The 19357-nt window shown below is 41.2% G+C and overlaps 2 protein-coding genes across 2 annotated transcripts in view; one reads left to right on the top strand and one right to left on the bottom strand.

Moving 5' to 3' along the window:
- The window catches only part of c12.2 (von Willebrand factor A domain-containing protein c12.2), a 68665-nt gene that overhangs the window by 37500 nt on the left and 11808 nt on the right, over window positions 1-19357 (bottom strand).
- Window positions 1022-17906, top strand: LOC138369770 (uncharacterized). Its single transcript, XM_069333302.1, has 6 exons — window positions 1022-1263; window positions 3031-3127; window positions 7552-8158; window positions 12917-13076; window positions 16166-16413; window positions 16697-17906. Exons 1-6 carry the CDS (start codon window positions 1237-1239, stop codon window positions 16728-16730), a joined length of 1173 nt encoding a protein of 390 aa, XP_069189403.1. The 5' UTR covers window positions 1022-1236; the 3' UTR covers window positions 16731-17906.

Here is a 19357-nt window from a genome sequence, read left to right as displayed (position 1 = left end):
ACCACCCGACCCGCTCTGCTCCTACCACCACCCGACCCGCTCTGCTCCTACCACCACCCGACCCGCTCTGCTCCTGCCACCCGACCCGCTCCGCTCCTGCCACCACCCGACCTGCTCCGCTCCTGCCACCACCCGACCCGCTCCGCTCCTGCCACCACCCGACCTGCTCTCCTCCTGCCACCATCCTACCCGCTCCTGACCTCATCACGTGCGTCTAGGTTCTATCACACCTGTGGTCTGAAGATAACATATGTACACTGACCACAAGTGTGAGGACTGAATAACTGGCGTGGCTCCACACATGCAGAATTAACTGCACAACTTGCCACTAACGCACTGAAGAACAATGGAGGAGTAACTTTACGTAATTCAAAAGTCATCGCTTCAGGCCCTTAAAAAACCAACATGCAAAATAGATATTTGGAATGTTGTAACATCCATTATAAACAACATTGTTGGTGCAAAGAGCAAGAGTTTTAGTCTCATTTGTATGGATGCCATCTCACAAAGGTGTTGTCCAGCATGATGATAAAGACAAGTCTGCTAAAACTGCATGTGATAAGCCTGAAATTGAGTTGGATTCCAATCTGCTGTAAAAGTCGCAATATATCAAGAAATTAGGGAAGACAGAAGAGCAGTTACAAGCTTGAGGATGTTAAGCCTAGGACAGATTAGGTTTACGGTTAGGCTTTCAGTTTTTATTTGTGCGTGCGTGTGTACACCACTAGACAACACCCTATTCCTTCACTACTCGGCCCGTCCTCCTAAGATTTCCCAACGGCAAGAAACTGTTGTAATAATGTGCCATTAGCCTAATCTACCCCGAGGACTCAAACCATAAAACGGGACAGTACGTCACTTTCGCGAGCCGCTGCCATTTTCTAGTACGACGATTTTTGACCTTATGTAGAGTATGCGTCAAAATGCGACGTTCTATTACGAGGACCCCAACCCCATATAACGGGGTGAGAATAGCTTGAGCTACCTCATCCATTTGTGTGTATTTTACCTCAATAAACTTATTTCAATTTTAATTCAACCCCATATCTACTCCACGAGTGGCAGGCCGGGAGTGTTGGACCAGCCGGCACCTTGCAGGTCCTGGCTGCCCACTGAAGCAGTGTCCTGGTCTGCCGGGGTCATACGGCAGTGTTGGTGTAAGGAACCAGTTTGTGGGAAGGAGAGAGGTATAAGGGGGTGTAGGTGGCGGGGAGCTGTACAGCCTCGCCGGCCACCATGGTAACCTCACGCACCATGGCACAGGCAAGTTATACTGCTTCTAGTTTTTCACAAATAATATTGTACATCGATTACATGGGAAGCGTTTTGCGCATCTTTATGAAGGTGTGGTCATAATACCTGCACTAGTGTCGTTAACAATACAATCAAGGTAATATGCAGGTCATATATAACATGTATTACATAGAATCATTGATAAAAAATGCCATGTTCGCATTTCGGAGCCACGTGAAAATGTTCTGAGAGCAATGATAAATTTGTTAAACTATCTCATCAAGGCTGTGACTTGTGAATCTTGTGGTTCTATTTCCGAACCTATTATGTTATTGTAACCCACTGTCATAGCTCAGTCGATTAAGGCAGTGTCTGGGATGCTCTCGGACGCAGGTTCGAATCCTCGTCACGGCCCTTGTGGATTTGTTCTTTGTAACCTTTTCCCATTACCACTCAAGATGGGTATGAGGTCCCAATCACACCCGGGTTCACATGCTCCATCAGACGAACACACCCAACTAACACAGGTTCATGTGCTCCACCACATGAACTCCACCACATGAACACATTCCCTTGATACAGGTTCATATGTGCCAATTAAATACATACTATTGACATAAGTTCACATATGTAAAATTGGTACACAGGAACCTGTACACCTAAGGGTCTGACGGCTGACTGGACAGCCCTAGGGGCTCGTTGTCCTAAGGTTTGATCGATCCCCGGCGGAGGAAGAAACAAATGGACAGTGTTTCACCCTGATGCTCATGTTCACCTAGCAGTAATTAGGTACCTGGAAGTTAGACAGCTGCTAAGGGCTGCTTTCTGGGGATGTGTAACAAAAAGGAGGCTTGGTCGAGGACCGGGCTGCGGGGACGCCAAGCCCAGAAATCATCTCAAGATAACCAGTTGATTAATAGTTGAGACAGGACCAAAGAGTAGAGGCTCAACCCGCACAAGCACAATTAATTGTGTACATGATACATCATGTGACTACATACTATTGAATGTATTCACCTGGTGGAGTATGTGAACCAGTGTCAAGGGAATGTATTCACCTGGTGGAGTATGTGAACCTGTGTCGAGGGAATGTATTCACCTTGTGTAGCATGTGAACCTGTGTCAGGGGAATGCATTCACCTGGTGGAGTATGTGAACCAGTGTCGAGGGAATGTATTCACCTTGTGGAGCATGTGAACCTGTGTCAGGGGAATGTATTCACTTTGTCGAGCATGTGAACCTGTGTCAAGGTAATGTGGTAATGTATTCACCTGGTGGAGCATGTGAACCTGTGTCAGGTAATGTATTCACCTGGAGGAGTGTGTGAACCTGTATCAAGGTAATGTATTCACCTGGTGGAATATGTGAACCTGTGTCAAGGGAATGTATTCACTTTGTGGAGCATGTGAACCTGTGTCAAGGTAATGCAGTAATGTATTCACCTGGTGGAGCATGTGAACCTGTGTCAGGTAATGTATTCACCTGGAGGAGTGTGTGAACCTGTATCAAGGTAATGTATTCACCTGGTGGAATATGTGAACCTGTGTCAAGGGAATGTATTCACCTTGTGGAGCATGTGAACCGATGTCAAGGAAATGTATTCACCTGCTGGAGAATGTGAACCTGTGTCAGGGGAATGTATTCATCAGGTGGAGCATGTGAACCTTTGTCAAGGGAATGTATTCACCTGGTATGTTATGTGTACTTGACGTCCAAGAAAAAGTTGTATAGGTGTATGCATGCAAACACACACACACAGAGGATGACCATAAGAAATAGAGGTGTAATGTTTTCCAGATGTGGAAGCAGTTAGTGGTGGTGACGACTGTTGCAGTGACAATATCATGGGCTGGCCCACTGGAACACTCCAAGCAACATGCACCACATCCACCAGGTAACATTACTTTCACTGTATTCTTACCCTCATTACCTACCCCTGCATCAGACACCTTGCTCTGACACTAACACACATGAACACTAATGAAGAATTTTTTAAATCCACAATGTTGAAAAGTCACTGAAATTACGAGGAAAAAAGTTTCACAAATATGTAAAGTTCTCTTTTTGTAAACAGTGGTTTATGGATGGAATAAATTAAATGAAAGGATAGTGTATGTCAACACCACTGGTAATATATAAACTTTATATGCCAAAGATTAGAGAGAAGACAGGACACCAAACAATTTTGATTGCTGTCACCAATGATGGCTACTACTGTATATTGTGCACCCCGAACTCATCCTAAGAGTGGTAGTGCAAAAAGGATTACAGAGGGCACAAAAGTTTTAGTAAGACCTCAGTGGATATTTTGCATTATTATTTAAAATTAATCTGCACAACTTATAATTACTTGTAATTATAAAATTATAATTAAAATTATAATTGTAATTATAATTACTATGTAATTATAAAAATGACTTGTAATTCATAGAAGTTGCATTGCAATATATTATACAGTGGAACTACAGTACTCGAACTTAATTGGTCCCTGAAGGCAGGTCGAGTGCCAATCTATTCGAGTACAGTACATAATTTTTCCCATAAGGAATAATATAAATTGGATTAATCCATTCCAGACCACAAAAATAAATATAATAATCCAATAAATAAATTAAATAAATGCAAATGCAGTATACACTTTACCTGCATTTAGGAGAGTTGATGGCCTATGTAGAAGGTGGTGAGGCAGAGGAAGTTATTCTTTGGCAGGGAAGTCCCTACCATTATTACAGCTTTGTCAGGGTGATATTTTTCAAGAAAACTATACACTCTCCCCCCCCCCATTTGGGCACATTTCCTTTATTAGAGAAGTAGGTTTAGGCATACCAAAATATAGATCCACTACAGCCCGGTTGGTCCAGTACTTCTTGCAAAGAAACTGTCAAGTTGTTTTCTGAAGACTTCCACTTTTGTTCTGGCAATATTTCTTATACAGCACTTCCAGGGAGGATATTTAACAACCATGAACCTCTGATGTTCATACAGTGTTCTCTGACTGCTTATGGTACCTCTACTCTTCACTGGCTCTATTCTGCATTTGCTTCCAATATGGTCCCTGCCTTAGCAGTCTGGCGTAAAATGGTTTCCCCCCTTTTCCTTGGTGGCAGCATTTGACTCTGCCTGCCTCATGTTTCAACAGGCCATGTTGGCCCAATCATTAGATCTGGATTGGTCCATTTCCCTTTTGTCTGCCTCTACATATTCCAGAGGATGCAGTGTCCCAAGTTCTGTCTGAAGTGGCCTTTTCCTGTCGGTTTATTGACATTTTATTGTTAGCTCAGCTCCGAGGTGGTCAGGTAGAACTGAGACCTTACCTGCTATTTGTCAAGGTAGATCCTCGAGAGTCAGATTCCCAGGCAGTTGCACTTTCTGTTGTGAATCCCTATTCTGCTAAATGTACCTACACATCATGAAAGGGAGCTTCCACTCATGGATCATGCGTGTCCTTTCATGATTCACCCCTTGATGTCACAGTAGAGGTGCATTTGACTCATTTTGCCAACTCCTGGTCCACGATTCGTGGGTCTTTCAGGTCATTTCTAGTGGCCTATGTTGGAGTAGGTCGGTCCCTTCCCTTTTTTTGGGGTCGGGGTTTTCAGGTCAGGTATCCTCCCCAACTCTGGGGAGTCTGGCCATTATTGTCTGGCCATTGCGAGGTGGTTGTCCTCAGGCATGGTCAAGTTGACCCCATCCCTTCAGTGTCCTGCTTGTTCCCGGTCCCAAAGAGGGACTTGGCAGACATACAGTTCATCCTCAACCTTTCAGGTTTGAACACCTTCATTTCCTGTCCATCCTTCCACATGACCTCCTTGGGTCAAGTGCACTTAATTTTACAGGTTGGAATTTGGATGGTGTCCCAGGACCTCAAGAATGCATACTGGGACAACTCTATTCATTCCAGGTTAAGGGACTGGTTAGGTTTTGTGGTGGGGTATCAGGTTTACTGCTTCAAGGTCCCTCCATTTGGTTTGAATCTGGCTCCATGTGTGTTTACTCAGGTTGATGTGGGTAAGTAAGTAATTATCAAAAGAAGGCACCAAACCGGGAAGGCTATGTAGCACCATCAAATGTGCGGGATAATCAGAGGTCCGTCACTATGTGATGGAGTGCGAAAAGATACGTGAATTTAGAGACAATTCTATAACCAATGTTCCAGCGATGTGTCAATATTTCATTCAAAATGATCTGCTACCAGAAATTTTAGCCAAATATCCCCAGTTTGCTAACTGTAGGTAGTAACTAAGTGATTGTAACCTATCCACCGCTGCCCACTGGATGGGGGGCGGTGTGCAGGACAAACATATCAATTGTGACACTAGCTCTCCACATATGTCAGTTGCTTAATTTAGAACCTGTACTTGTGTACATCAATGGGTTCGATCTCGAACCCATTGATCATGTGACGACGTACTGAATTTTGTAACTAGCTCATCAAGACTGTAACTTGCTTAGCTAAATGAATTGTGGGGTTCAGTCCCTGAGCCCATTATGTGCCTCTGTAACCCTTTCCACTACTGCCCACAGGATGGGTATGGGGTGCATAATAAATGAACTAAACTAACTAATCAGAGGGTGCTAAATATCACCAAGGATGCCAATACAAGAACAGAAATGCATAAGGTGAACAATATAAAAAATATCCGATTCACCAAGAATTCTATTGGGGGACAAGTGACCGCGAGGGACGGTCAGAAAGCAAGACACACGTTCATCCTGGAAGTCAGGACATTCAACAAGGATAAGCACGATGGTAAAAGGGACAATGCAATTTGGACAATAAGGAGCTGGCCGGCACTCCAGTAAGTGTCCGTGAGTTAAGCGTGCATGGCCAATGTGCAACCTCGCTAGAGCCGTTTCCCACCGCCGGTTACAGTGGCAGGAGGAAGGCCACGGGGACACACAACGCTTAAGAGTACACAGCTTGTTACCAACAACAGAAGACCAACAATCCTGCCAATGGGCAAGGATGGAGGAATGAATAACCGGGTAAAAGTCGGAAACAAGAATACCTTTACAGGAAACGGGACAAGAGCGGATAGCCTCTCTAGCAGCAGCATCCGCACACTCATTTAAAGAAACACCAAAATGGCTGGGAATCCAGCAAAACTCTACGGATTTAAATTTACTAGAGATAAGAAACAGCCAATGTTGAATCTCGACAACTACCGGATGGACAGGATTAAAGGACCCGAGAGCCACGAGGGCACTACGAGAGTCAACTACAATCACAAAGGAGGAGTGACAACGAGAAAGCAGGAGACGGAGAGCATAGAGAATAGCATAAAGTTACGCTGTGAAGATGCTAGTCTCCGAAGGGAGGCGACACATATAAGTGCGGTCAAGAAAAACAATGGAGTAGCCCACATCGTCCGCAGACTTAGACCCATCGGTGAAGATGGAAACGGAGCAGGAGTGTGAAAAAAAGTGCTCAAGAAAAAGGCGCTTCAGAACCGTGGGAGGAGTAAAAGCTTTAGTAACGTGGGTCAAGGATGTATAAAACTTCGAAACAGAGACCCTCCACAGGGGCAAGGAAGGAACAATACGAGGAGAAATATGAGAAAAACGAATGGAAAGAGTCCTGTAAGCATGATAGCCGGACAGAAAGAGGGAGGTGATGAAGAGGAACAGGAACTACAGGAGGGGTAAAAGTCAAGGCATGACAGAGGCGAGAGGAAGGATGTTGCAAGGACCAGCGCCAGATAGCGAAGACAGTAGCGATCACGGCGGTTATGGGGTACTGTGTCAAAGGCTTTCCGACAGTCTGAGAAAATGCAGTCTGCCCATCCTTCTCTTTTTTTTTGTATAGCTGTGTAGCTGGTGGGCAGTGTCAAAAATCATTGCGGGGGTTTAAATGTGTGGGGCATGCCATTTCGTTATGAATTCTGATGACCCCGACCAGCCTATGACTGTCCCGTATCTCAGACTCTCTGCCAGTCGGGGGAGGCTAGCCGCCCCAACCATGTAGCCTCCAACTTTGAACAGGCACACAGACACTCTCTCTTATAGTATAGATCAATTAACTTTTATAAACTAACTGTATATTAACTGTATAATTATTTAACTTTTATAAATATTTTATGTGCATGTATACACATGTGAATACACAGGCAAGCACTCTCATTAATTCTAGGTACTGTGGGTCCAACTTGTCAAATACTAGACTTGTTAAAAAAAAATTTGGCAAGAAAGTTATTATGAGTATGTACCATAACAGACGGACATTTTAATGAATGACTGAGTAATGTAGTACAGTTAAGTACTTTACTTCATAGTATTCAGTGCAGTCTTTTTTTTAATCTTTCTCTCCATTCCTCCTAGTTTCTCATCTGCCATCAAAGACAAGTTTACCAGTAAATATTCCTGAGAAGTCACAGCCAGTGAGTGAAATCATTGCACCTTCAGCCAAGCCAACACAAGTCAAGTTGCCAAGCAACGCTCAGCTTGTGAGAGAAATCATTGCACCTTCAGCCGAGACAACACAAGTCAAGAAGCCAAGCAATGCTGAGCTCGTGAGTGAAATCATTGCACCTTCAGCCGAGACAACACAAGTCAAGAAGCCAAGCAATGCTGAGCTCGTGAGTGAAATCATTGCACCTTCAGCCGAGACAACACAAGTCAAGAAGCCAAGCAATGCTGAGCTCGTGAGTGAAATCATTGCACCTTCAGCTGAGACAACACAAGTCAAGAAGCCAAGCAATGCTGAGCTCGTGAGTGAAATCATTGCACCTTCAGCCGAGACAACACAAGTCAAGTTGCCAATCAATGCTAAGCCCGTGAGAGAAATTCGTAGTAACCCAATAATACAAAATATAAAAGCACCAAGTAATATCCAAGCAGGTCCTGCCTACGTCCGCAACAATGACATTCAACCGTGCACGCATGAAGGAATCTTTGGAATTCCGAATAACTGTGATTTCTTTCTTATGTAAGTAATATAAGTACCCTATATTAGGTGTTCTTTATTTAGATTTATGAAATAAGATACAGTATCTAACAATTCTTGAAAACTAGTAGTATCCAAATTAAAGATTTAATGTTTATAATTTGATCTTAGTATATACTACACAGTATTTGCAAAAAAATACATAATATTTTAGGTAAAGATATCTAGTGCATGTAAATTATGCAGATAACTTGTGGGAAGGAGGGGGAAGCACAATTGTTGAAACTGCATGCAAAAACTTTTTTGGAAAAACAAAATCAATCCTGTGTGTTCAAAAAGGTTTAATTCAAGTGATAGTAATACCAAATATTACTAGATAAAATTCTGGTTTGCAATTATTTTGAAATCAGGGATAGACTTTTATTCAAAGATAAGTAATCATGATGTATTAATAGACTTCATCACCACATATGTCTTTGGTACAATGATGACTAACAGGCCAAAAATATCTGTAGATTCAACCCTTTCAGTACTAATAAATCTAACACATTTCCATCCCATCAGTGCCATGTTTTTTCAATGCAATAGGCTTAACATTTTTCCAGTCAATCAATCCCATATTTTTCAAAAGTTATTAGTCATGCATAATATATAATGAAGTGTCCTTTTCTGGTTTACACCCAGCCTTAGCCAAACACACCAGAACTCCAAGACTTGTGTATTACCTAATGGAAGCCAAGACCAGAATATGGCTCATTTTACAGGGACAGGGGAGCAGGCAACTACAGATCACCACAAAACTAGGAAACGCCCATAAAACATAGGCACAAAAAAACAAGGGACTGCTTGATGTTAATTAGGTATCTTTAGGTAAACAAAGCAAATGATCATTTCCATGGAGTAAATACTCCAGCTGTGATGCACATGACTGCTGTACAGTACAGCAGCCACAGGACATAAGGGCCCCAACCACAGAACAAAGAGCATCCAGGACAGCCAGAGAAAGACAAGGACACATTTCACCCACCTACCAAGTAATAAAATCTATACCAAGGCCAAACGAGATGAGGAGACAGGATGCACAGCAACCAATGGTTTAAGAAGAGCCAGAACGGAGAAGATAACACCCAATAGCAATCGATACAAAGGACAGACACCAATAAAAGAAACAGGTGGAAGGCCCACTTAATCACCATAAAGAACTGACACAAATAAGGGCACCAATGCAGCACCAACAAAGCCTGTTACCCAGCTCTGACAGAGATGGTACAATAGGCCAAGAAACCCCATATATGACGACCAGCAAAGAGTTGCAAACATCAAGACTGGGCTCTCTGAATCTCACCTTTGAGGAGGAGAAAGAACAGAGTAGCAAACAAGAAAAGCAATTAAGTGGACTTGGAGAAAAACAAAAATGGCAAGTCTGCAAATGTAACGAGTAGGAGTAGTGCAAGTTACCTGATAAAGGCAACAGCAGATGATACCTGCTTGATGGGGTTCTGGGAGTTCTACTCCCCCAAGCCCGGCCCGAGGTCAGGCTTGACTTGTGAGAGTTTGGTCCCACCAGGCTGTTGCTTGGAGCGGCCCGCAGGCCCACATATCCACCACAGCCCAATTGGTCCGGCACTCCTTGAAGACAAGATGATGACAATACAAAGAATGAGAGAAACCCAGCAAAGAATCCCATTCAAAGCTACCTGTACCGCATAAGAACAGATAAGCTTTACCAAGAGGGAGCAAACCCTGTACCTGCATTATACATGGATGGAGTTCTGGAAGTTCGTTTACTCCCCAAGCCCAGCCTAGGGGGCCAGGCTTGATTTTTGAGAGCTTGGTCCAACAGGCTGTTGTTTGGAGCAGCCCGCAGGCCCGCATATCCCCTACAGCCCGATTAGTCCAGCACTTAGTCTGCAGGAAGACTTCCACATTTGATCCAGCAAATTTTCTTATACTGGCTGGGAGGACATTGAACAACCGTGGACCTCTGATGTTCACACAGTGTTCTCAGATTGTGCCTATGGCATCTATACTCTTCACTGGCTCTTCTGCATTTCCATCTATATCGTTCACTCCAGTATGTTAGTTAACTGCAAATTTGGCACCTGGCCCTCCAGTATTTTCCATGTACACTGTATATATGATTTGGTATCTCTCGCATCTCCTTTCTATAGAGTACATTTTGAGAGCTTACAGACGATCCCAATAGTTTAGGTGTTTTATCATGTCTATGCATGCTGTATACATTCTCTGTATTTCCTCTATTTCAGCAATCTCTCCTACTCTAAAGGGAGGAGAGAGAATTGAGCAGTCCTTTTACATTGGCAAAGATGAATGAGGTTACTCTATTTGGTATATTTTAACTGGGAGATTTTTAAGTCAGGTTTGTTATATATGGACATATTGGACTTCTGACCAGTAGTACTTCTTGTAAGGTTGTTGCCCGTCATAGTTGTAGCTCTGTTGAGTGTAAATGTACCCGACTGGTATGCAAATGGCTTTCAGCCAGTTTCAGTACCATTTATTCCCTCTGCTGCACCTTCTGAAATCTCTCTCTTCTGGGTCTAAAAAATTATTTGACTTTCCTCCAAAGCCATTTTCCACTTTGACACTTTGTGTAGCATTCTGCCTCTTATGTGAAAGTCTTGGGTGGCTGAGATCATAGCATTTTCTTTCCTGGAGTGAGGTTTTGCTCATGTCTGGATGTAAATACAGTACCTGAATGTTGATCCTTGTGACATTTTCCTATAAGTACTGTATATTTAGATGTTTTCTGGCATGGGGCTAGCTGCATTCTAATCCCTTTCTTTTCCAGAATATTTGTTTGCAAATGCCCACGGCATGGAATTTGCAAATGTTTGTCTTTCTAGTCTCTATCAAAGTCTGTTGCAGTGTCTGTACCTATCAAGTTGTTGGTGCTGTCTGATCTCCAGACAATGAGTGTGTCCAATGTCATTTTTATCTGGATATATTGAATCAGAATTTACAACTTCCTGAACTACTACAGTTTCATCCCTGTTGACAGCCTTGGCTCCTACACCAGTACAGGTATTTATTTCTCACTTCCTGGATGGTTGGTAAGCTTTCAGTGAATGATATTTTTGGTCATGATTCATAGTACCAGTATATAGGAGTTGTTTTAATATATTCCAAGTTAGCAAATCATCTTCTCATACCCAGAGTAAATGTCCAGCTCTCGTTTCGCTGGTACTGCTCACTTCTATACAAGTGGAATTTATTCTTTCAAATCAACATATAACTCCAGTTGTTTCAGTCTAAGTATTTATTGCGGTGACCACATATTTGTGTATGGCCTTAATGGTCTTGTATACTGTCCTGTTCACAGCCACAAATACTGAAGGCAACAGAGCACCTGGATGCTAAACTCTTCTATGCAGGACAAGACAAGTGCAAACAGGACACTGTTACAACCATGAAGGTAAGATTCCTGAGAAAGACCTGAAAAACCAATGCAGCTTCCTTCTAATCAAACACCTGTGGCTGATAACAAAGCCACCACCTGCTAAAGAAAATAAAAGGTTGTCTGCCAGCAAGGAAGAAACCAGATCTCATTCTGCAGCCAGGAAGCATAAGAGGAAAGCAAAACCTGTGCAGGGAAAGGGGGAAGGGGAAATCTATGCCACAAACAGCAACATAGAAACGCACTCATGGAACAGTGGAAGACGAAACAACCTTGCACATTAAATGGGAGAGGTGAAGATATTCAGTAGAAGCAATAAACCCTTCGGTTTAGGAACTAAACTCTAAACAAGGTCAAAGGGCAACTGCAAATCTTCCTCTGGTAACTAATACACTGCAACCTTACCTTGCCAAAGAGGAGGAAGGGCAGTGAAGGAGCCTATAACCCTTATAGAAGCTGGAGCTGCAATGGAGGAAATGGACTGGACATCAACCAGGGAAACCCATACCAAAACCCTAGGCTGATCTTAAGAGACAAGTGAAACAAGCAAGGCGAGTAGGTTGAAGACTATCACTTCCCTAGAGGGGACAGCCCCAACACTGAAACCATCAGGCCTGCAGCAGGCAGAACCAGAAATTCAACAACAAGCCAAGCTTAGTGAAGCCACAGTCATTCCCAAAGACATAATGACTTAAGCCAAATATAGTGCACAGCAGGTATTTATTAAATACAATTGCAGTATAGTATATGAAAGCAGCAGGGAAATGTATGCAACACACAGGCAGGAGGGTTGAAGAAAGCAGACACCACACAAAAGTGAAGCAGTTGAAGAACTAAGCTTATTCTACTAGTACTTGCAGATTTCAAACATATGGGTCAATGTTTTCAGACACAAATAAACATTCCTGTTGTGTCTTGTCACTCCACCTTCCAGGTTTAAGGGTCGTTTCATTAATGAGAGTGTGATATTTATCATCGCTGGATGCCTGTGTTGACTGAGCCACAGGCTCCAGTGGTCTTATAGGTTACGACTTCAGGGGTTGTGGCCTATCGGGTCTCATAGAAAGCCAAATTCTGGTTCTGATTTCCAGTAGACAAAGGTGGGTGTCAGAGGCCTGGTGCATTTTTTTTAAGCCTGAGGAGCATCCGAGTGGGAACTTCCATGAAAGCTCTTTTGTAGTTAAGGTCAACTGCTAGCATCAGACTGCGAGCAGCAGCATCTAATAGCCTGGTTGACCAGACCACCAACCAGGAAGCCTAGTCAGAGACCAGGCCACAGGGATATTAATCCCTAAAACCGAAATCAAGCCGAGAACAAGCAAGTATACCATACTGTATTACCGCCTTAGTTCACATGACTGAAACTTGCTTATCTGTTACAGATGCAGGGACAAATCTACGACGGAACAATATACCCAACAATTATATAAATGTATTGAAAACTTTTCTTTTAATGAGATTAAAGGCGATTGTGTAAACGAGCAGTGTCCCTCACATGTATTCAATGATCCAGGGATGCCTGCACCTCCATCTCAATTCCAGGTAACAACTTTTATGCAATACAGTAGTTCCTTTCTAGCTACTTTCATTTTTCTTGAAAAAAAAAAAGACAAAATATCAATTTGCTCTTTTACTTTATTTTTATATCTAATCTCCTCAGTTCATGTTTTATGTAAATGTAATAGGTTTAGATCAGAAGAACATTTGAGTATTTCCTTAGCACTGTCACATGATTTAAGTGAAGAAAATATTAACAGTACATATATAAATCTGCATGATAAAAAGTTAAGTATGTGATTGGAGAAGGGAAGGGAATTATCCGGAGAAAGTGTCAAGCCATTACGACTATAAAGCCCAGCCCTTGGAAAGTATCGGAATTAGGATTTGGGATGAGACAGAGAGAAGGAATGGTGCCCAACCACTTGTACAATTGGGAATTGAATGCCAACATACATGAAGTGAGACCATCGTTCTACTGTCCAGCCTAAGTACATCAAGCTGCTTGCAGCCTGATGTATCACTTCTGTGTGGGAGTTTTGTCACACAAGACTGTCTCCCAATGCATGTTTGCAAGGTCTATATTAATTTGTTTCTCCAGTTGATCTTATTGTTGTTGAAATTGAATTGACTGAATTACCCTTCTTGCTTGTTAATCCTCTTGGACCTACTGCTGGTATTAATGTTAGCTTGAACATCAATGAGTTTGTGGTCTGAATATGTAGTATCTGAGATTGTAATGTCTCTGATTAGTTCTTCATTGTTTGTCAAGATCAGGTCTAGTGTGTTCTCATTTCTAGTTGGATCTGTAATCTGTTGGGTGAGCGAGAATTTGTCACAATCTCGGTAGTTCTCTGACCTGTGGTTGATTATTTCCAGTAACACAAGTTGCAGGTTGTCTATATTGTACAGTACTGTATACAAAATCATAGATATGACTGATATGTAATTCATAGCCAGCTCTATTACTACTATATACTGTATACAGTATTATTAAATACTTATAAAGATAAGAATCTTATCTTTAAGGTAAGACTTATAAGATTTATAAAGATAAGATTGCACTGGTTGGAGAATTTAAAGTAATGTTTATATCAGTAGATTCTTATCTTTATATAATTATTTGTACAGTACTTATTAATTAAAGTAGTGCATGCAAGTGATGTTCAACATTAGTCATAGAACAGGTATTAACATACATATTGTATATACCAGTACAGTAGTAATACAAATGGCTATAAATTGCACATCAGTCATATGTATGATTACACAGTAATCACACTAACGTGATGTGTCAACGAGAAAAACTGTCGGAGCCATGATGAGGATTCAAATTTCTGTTCGAAAGAGAACTCGAGAAGCACCTTTAAAGGCTGCCTGACCAATCAGGCTGTGACTTGCATATTAGGCTGCAAGCAGCCCCATTAAACAGCCCAGTAGGTCAGACCAGCAACCAAGAGGTCTAGTCAGACTGGGCCAGGATGTTGATCCTCGGAATCATCAACAAGTAGTAGGTAGGGATCTGGAGAGCAACTCCCTAACTGCAAACTGAAATCCAAGTCATTCTTACTTTCGTGCCAAAACGGATTTCATTTACATATTCTTTATTCCTCACTGCAAGACTGCATTTATGTAATTTTAATTCATATCTATAATTTATTTATTCTAGATTGTTACTAGAAATTTATTTTGAAGGCCAGAGAAGTTATGTTTTATCAAACTTTCAGTAAAGAATTTCCACACAGCTCATTAAAATTAGCATAAAAATTGCATATATATTCCAATGAATAAGAGACACAGTGAAGAACAAACAAAATATGCAAAATAAATAAGGGCATGAAATAATCAGCAGTGAATATAGTAAAATGCCTTTTTCTGGTGGGTCCTTGGTGGGTCCCTGTTACAAGCCTCCTGGATAGCTCCACACATCACACTACCTTTACAAGGCATTAAAAGCCTCCCGGAGGCCAAACCTAGTACCCTCAGGGGCACAGAGCAGGGCATGCTAGATCACCCTGAGAAATAAACCACCACAAAAGTAAAGACAAAACAGACAAAAGCAAGGTGAATCAAGCAACTCTGAAAACGAGACAGTGGTTAGGGCATTCACCTGATAGTTACCCTTCCCCACTGCCAGGTGGCAGCATCAGGCAGTCCAGGACAGACCAGGGCAACCCATTAGTTATTCCCCTCTATGCTGTGATGCTAGCAGTGCTCTTTGTGTCACTTTCACCCTTTGGGTTCCAGTTTAGACTGCCTTCCAAGAGTTATTTTTTTTGTGTTTGTTCTGATTTTGGTATTAGCTTCATTAGTATATTTTAAAGTCTAACCTGTTGTGAGGACCTTAAGTCACTGTTCACCTAGAGCTGCATAGTCTCTGGGTTGCCTTCCCCAAGTGCTTTCTGTTACTTCTGCCCAGTCAAGGTTGCCTTCCCTGGTGGGTTCACGTGTTCATCCCTTGAGAGGCCGGCCTCCTGTGGAGGGTGCCTCACCCTCCTTTATGGGTGTGCAGACGTTTGAGCACTTGTTTCATGGAATGGTGCTCATGCAATTGGTAGTTGCCATTGTCCCCAAGCTACATTCAGGGTTTGCTAGCAAGTGGCTGACTGCACCTGGTGGCCTTGATCAGTTTTCACTGTCAAGGCCTGGAAAGTCCCATCTTTTTTGTGGTTCCATACTGAATCAACCTGCTGTGCTTACATTTGTGAAAAACCCATATAGTATTACCAGGTTGAGGGCTAGAGTCCTGTTCTATAAGCTAGCGACCTGTGGGCACGGCAGGCTACCCTCAATTGTTTCAAGATGGTAGATGTTTGTTTGAGGTCTCAACCCACCAAACTGGGAACCCTGTGTATTTGCAGGAATTTCAAATGTTGCAGGGTACCTAAAATATCTTGGGATGGTATGCACATTATAGGTCTGACATCTGAGGGTGGTATGTGCAAGTGATAAACTAGTAACCAATTTAGTATGTTCAAATTCCAGTACAGTATTTTCTATTTAAATTTCTTTTTTTACATCTTTTCTGAAATACAGTATATTGGGAATCTAATTATACCTCTCATTTTAAAATAATTAACAAATATAAATTACAGTAATTAAAAATTAACCTAACAAAATTTATTAATTTTCAGATTCCTGAATGGCTCAACACCCTCCCAAGTTGGTTCAACAGCACTCCGTGGTGGTTCAAAACACCACCAGCCTGGTTCCACACAGCCCCAGCTTGGTTCAATGCTCCTCTTAAATCACAAATTCTTGAAGAAATAAAAACAGAAGGGGAAGGTGTTTTTCCAGAAACAATTACAAAAGATGTTATTTTTGGAGCCAATGCATCCATCAATGGGAGAGGAAATGCTTATTATGACAATAAGACGTTAAAGTAAGCTCATTCAATTTTTTGTTGAGAGAGAGAGAGATTCTCTCCAATCTCTAAATTTATATAGGATTTTTTTACTATATTACAGTCAAATCATTTGCAAACCCTAAAAAAAATATGACAGTAACAGCTTCATAATTTAAAACATTAATGCAGAGTGCTCCACCAACAAGCTCAACCTCTGTTCACCTCATGGGGTGGCAGAACTGAATAGTGTCATGCATCTTTAATACTCGTTTTATTCACAGAGGTAATTTTTATAATATGCTTTTCTTTTATTTTCCAGTATCCACATCCCAATCAAGATCGTCCAGAACTAATTATCCAGCAATGAAGTATCCTCTGTCTGGATACTGTGCACAGTTTATTCCATTCCCTTTTTCTTCTCATATAAATAGCATGAAATGTATAAAAACACTAGACATTTCTGCTGCTGTACCATTTCAAATACATCTGTGAAACTCAAAAGATGGGTGGCCATCATACTGCTGGGAAAATGAAGTAATAGGTACAAATTAGTTTTGCAATGAACAAAACCACAAATTATAACTTATTGTACATTAAAAGGCAAATGATATACTGTACCTGTATTATGATCGAGAGTCGTATCCTTAGTATTTTTATACATGTCCATATATTCATACCACCACTCCCTAGTGACTGTTTACATCATCATATACACTAAATTAATATATATTCCAATCAAAGTTGCAATATTGTCTCATTTGTAAACAAACAGCTTTTTAAATAGAATAAATTGGTTTAACAGCAGTCATACCCCAAAAAAATCAAGCGTTGAAAGTAATGACTTGCCATTTTCTAGGAAAACTATATATTTTGGGCATTATGAACAACCTCGTCAACAGCATATGGATTCTTTATATATTTTATCATTATCATGACAAACTTAGTTCCTGAAGATGAACACTCCATTGCTTGACTGCTTACAGGTTGTAGCACTGGGAAGCTAGTGAGCGACCCACCAGAAAGACAAGTCTCAAAACATTCAACGTTGGATTTTCTAATTGCTTTATAGTTACTTCTAAATTTCTATAACTACAGGTATTCTCAAGAGCTTAAAGCTCAACATTACTTGCATGGTGCAAAGAGTTAATGCCTTAACCTTCAGCTTCACGTCTATTTTAGTCTAGCTTTTGAGAAATTATTTCAATGTACTAAGGTTAGATATTTCTAAGAAATATCCTATTGCTGATTGAATTATTGCTGATAAACATCACGTACTATTCTGACTACTCGTCTTTCTTGTACCCAAACTAAAAAGAAAAACTACCCAAGAGCAGTTACATTCTAAAGCAGTGTAAGAGTTTACCCTATATATTTCATTTTAAGCTACAAAATGATTTTGCGAGTTCAAAGTTCAAATGGGTTATACACGCGTTATAAAGATCAAGGTAAAGATTATATATACGGTAATTATATATATATACACACACACACACACACACACATTACAAATATATTATTCATGCTTTTAATATGGTTTCATTTACCTATCATGTTACAACTGTGCAAAATAAATTAATAGGTTATGTTTATAGCTAAAGATAAAGTTATTTATTGGAGGATACACTATTGTTAACACTACAACGCTCTACCCTCTTGGTGCATGTCAAGACAAACACTGCTGCACTTAGGTCTCTGCTAAGCACCTTACAAAATGTTTAAGAGACTTTATTATGATATGTTATTTTTGTAAGTTATACAGTATTTATGAATTTGGTGTAAAAAATGTTCATGTATATAAATATGGAGCATGGGTCAATAATTTTGATTGGAAGGCAATTTCATTAATGAGGGTACATATTACAGGCCTCAGAATTAATATAGATGTACTGTATATGCAATTTATTCATATTGACTAGTGTTCTTGGTCTCAAAATGATTAATGACTTCTCAAATGACTTCTCTGGGGTACACACACTGGCACATTTTGCCTACATACCAGTACCACTAGGACCCAGTTATGCCTCACTGCTCGATTTTCTCACTAGAAATCGTTCCATTGAAGATTGTTTTTCCTTTCTTTCCAACACTTGTCTGTAGTGAGGCATCACATTGTCATTAAAAACATCAATGCAACGGCCTGTTACAGCTTTATCTGGGCGATTCTTTTCAGCAAAACTTTGCAGTTCTTCCCATACTGCACACATTTTCTTAATTAATGAGGAAGGGACATCCTCTAATGCTGCCTCCTCCTCCTCCTCCTCCTCTGAAGATTTGTTGTACTGCTACTGCTAGCTAGTTCAACAACACAAGTACCATTTTCATGTTTACATATGATCTCTTTTTTTTTTTTTTCCCCCTCTATGGTCATTCTTACATGTGTTTTCATATGTTGAACCTTACCACTGACTTTCTTGGGACCCATGGGGTGATATATAATAATCAGTTTTATGTTCAAAAAGCAAAATATCACCACAAAATGGAATTTCTTATAAGCGTGATTGTCACTAAGCAGGCGGCTCTAGTAAACTGAGGCAAGTCAGTCCGCATGACCGTGAACCATGCGCTCAGTCGACCCAAACGTGTACCAACAAATATCGTTAGTCGAGTCGCATTTTTCGAAAAAACTTATATCGTAACTCAAAATTATCGTAAGTCGGGGCAATCTTAAGTCGAGGTGCCACTGAATACACATACAGTACATACAGTACATAAACATACACACACACAATCTGGGGCCGCCGGTGGCTGTGTGGATAGCATGCTGGACACGTAATCCTGTGGCCCGGGTTCGATTCCTGGCACCGGCGAGAAACAATGGGCAGAGTTTCTTTCACCCTGATGCCCTGTTACCTAGCAGTAAATAGGTACCTGCGAGTTAGACAGCTGTTACGGGCTGCTTCCTGGGGGTATGTGTGGGGGTGAAAAAAAATTAGTAGTTAGTAACAGTTGATTGACAGTTGAGAGGCGGGCTGAAAGAGCA

Source organism: Procambarus clarkii, chromosome 29, assembly GCF_040958095.1.
Source record: "Procambarus clarkii isolate CNS0578487 chromosome 29, FALCON_Pclarkii_2.0, whole genome shotgun sequence".
NCBI classification, from domain to species: Eukaryota; Metazoa; Arthropoda; class Malacostraca; order Decapoda; family Cambaridae; genus Procambarus; species Procambarus clarkii.
This window is presented reverse-complemented; position numbering and strand designations above follow the sequence as displayed.

Coding starts and splice junctions, on each gene's coding strand:
- LOC138369770 (XM_069333302.1), top strand. CDS start 1,237: ATGGTAACCTCACGCACCATGGCACAG. Junction 13,077..16,165: donor CACCTCCATCTCAATTCCAG/GTAACAACTTTT, acceptor ATTAATTTTCAG/ATTCCTGAATGGCTCAACAC. Junction 16,414..16,696: donor TATGACAATAAGACGTTAAA/GTAAGCTCATTC, acceptor TTTATTTTCCAG/TATCCACATCCCAATCAAGA.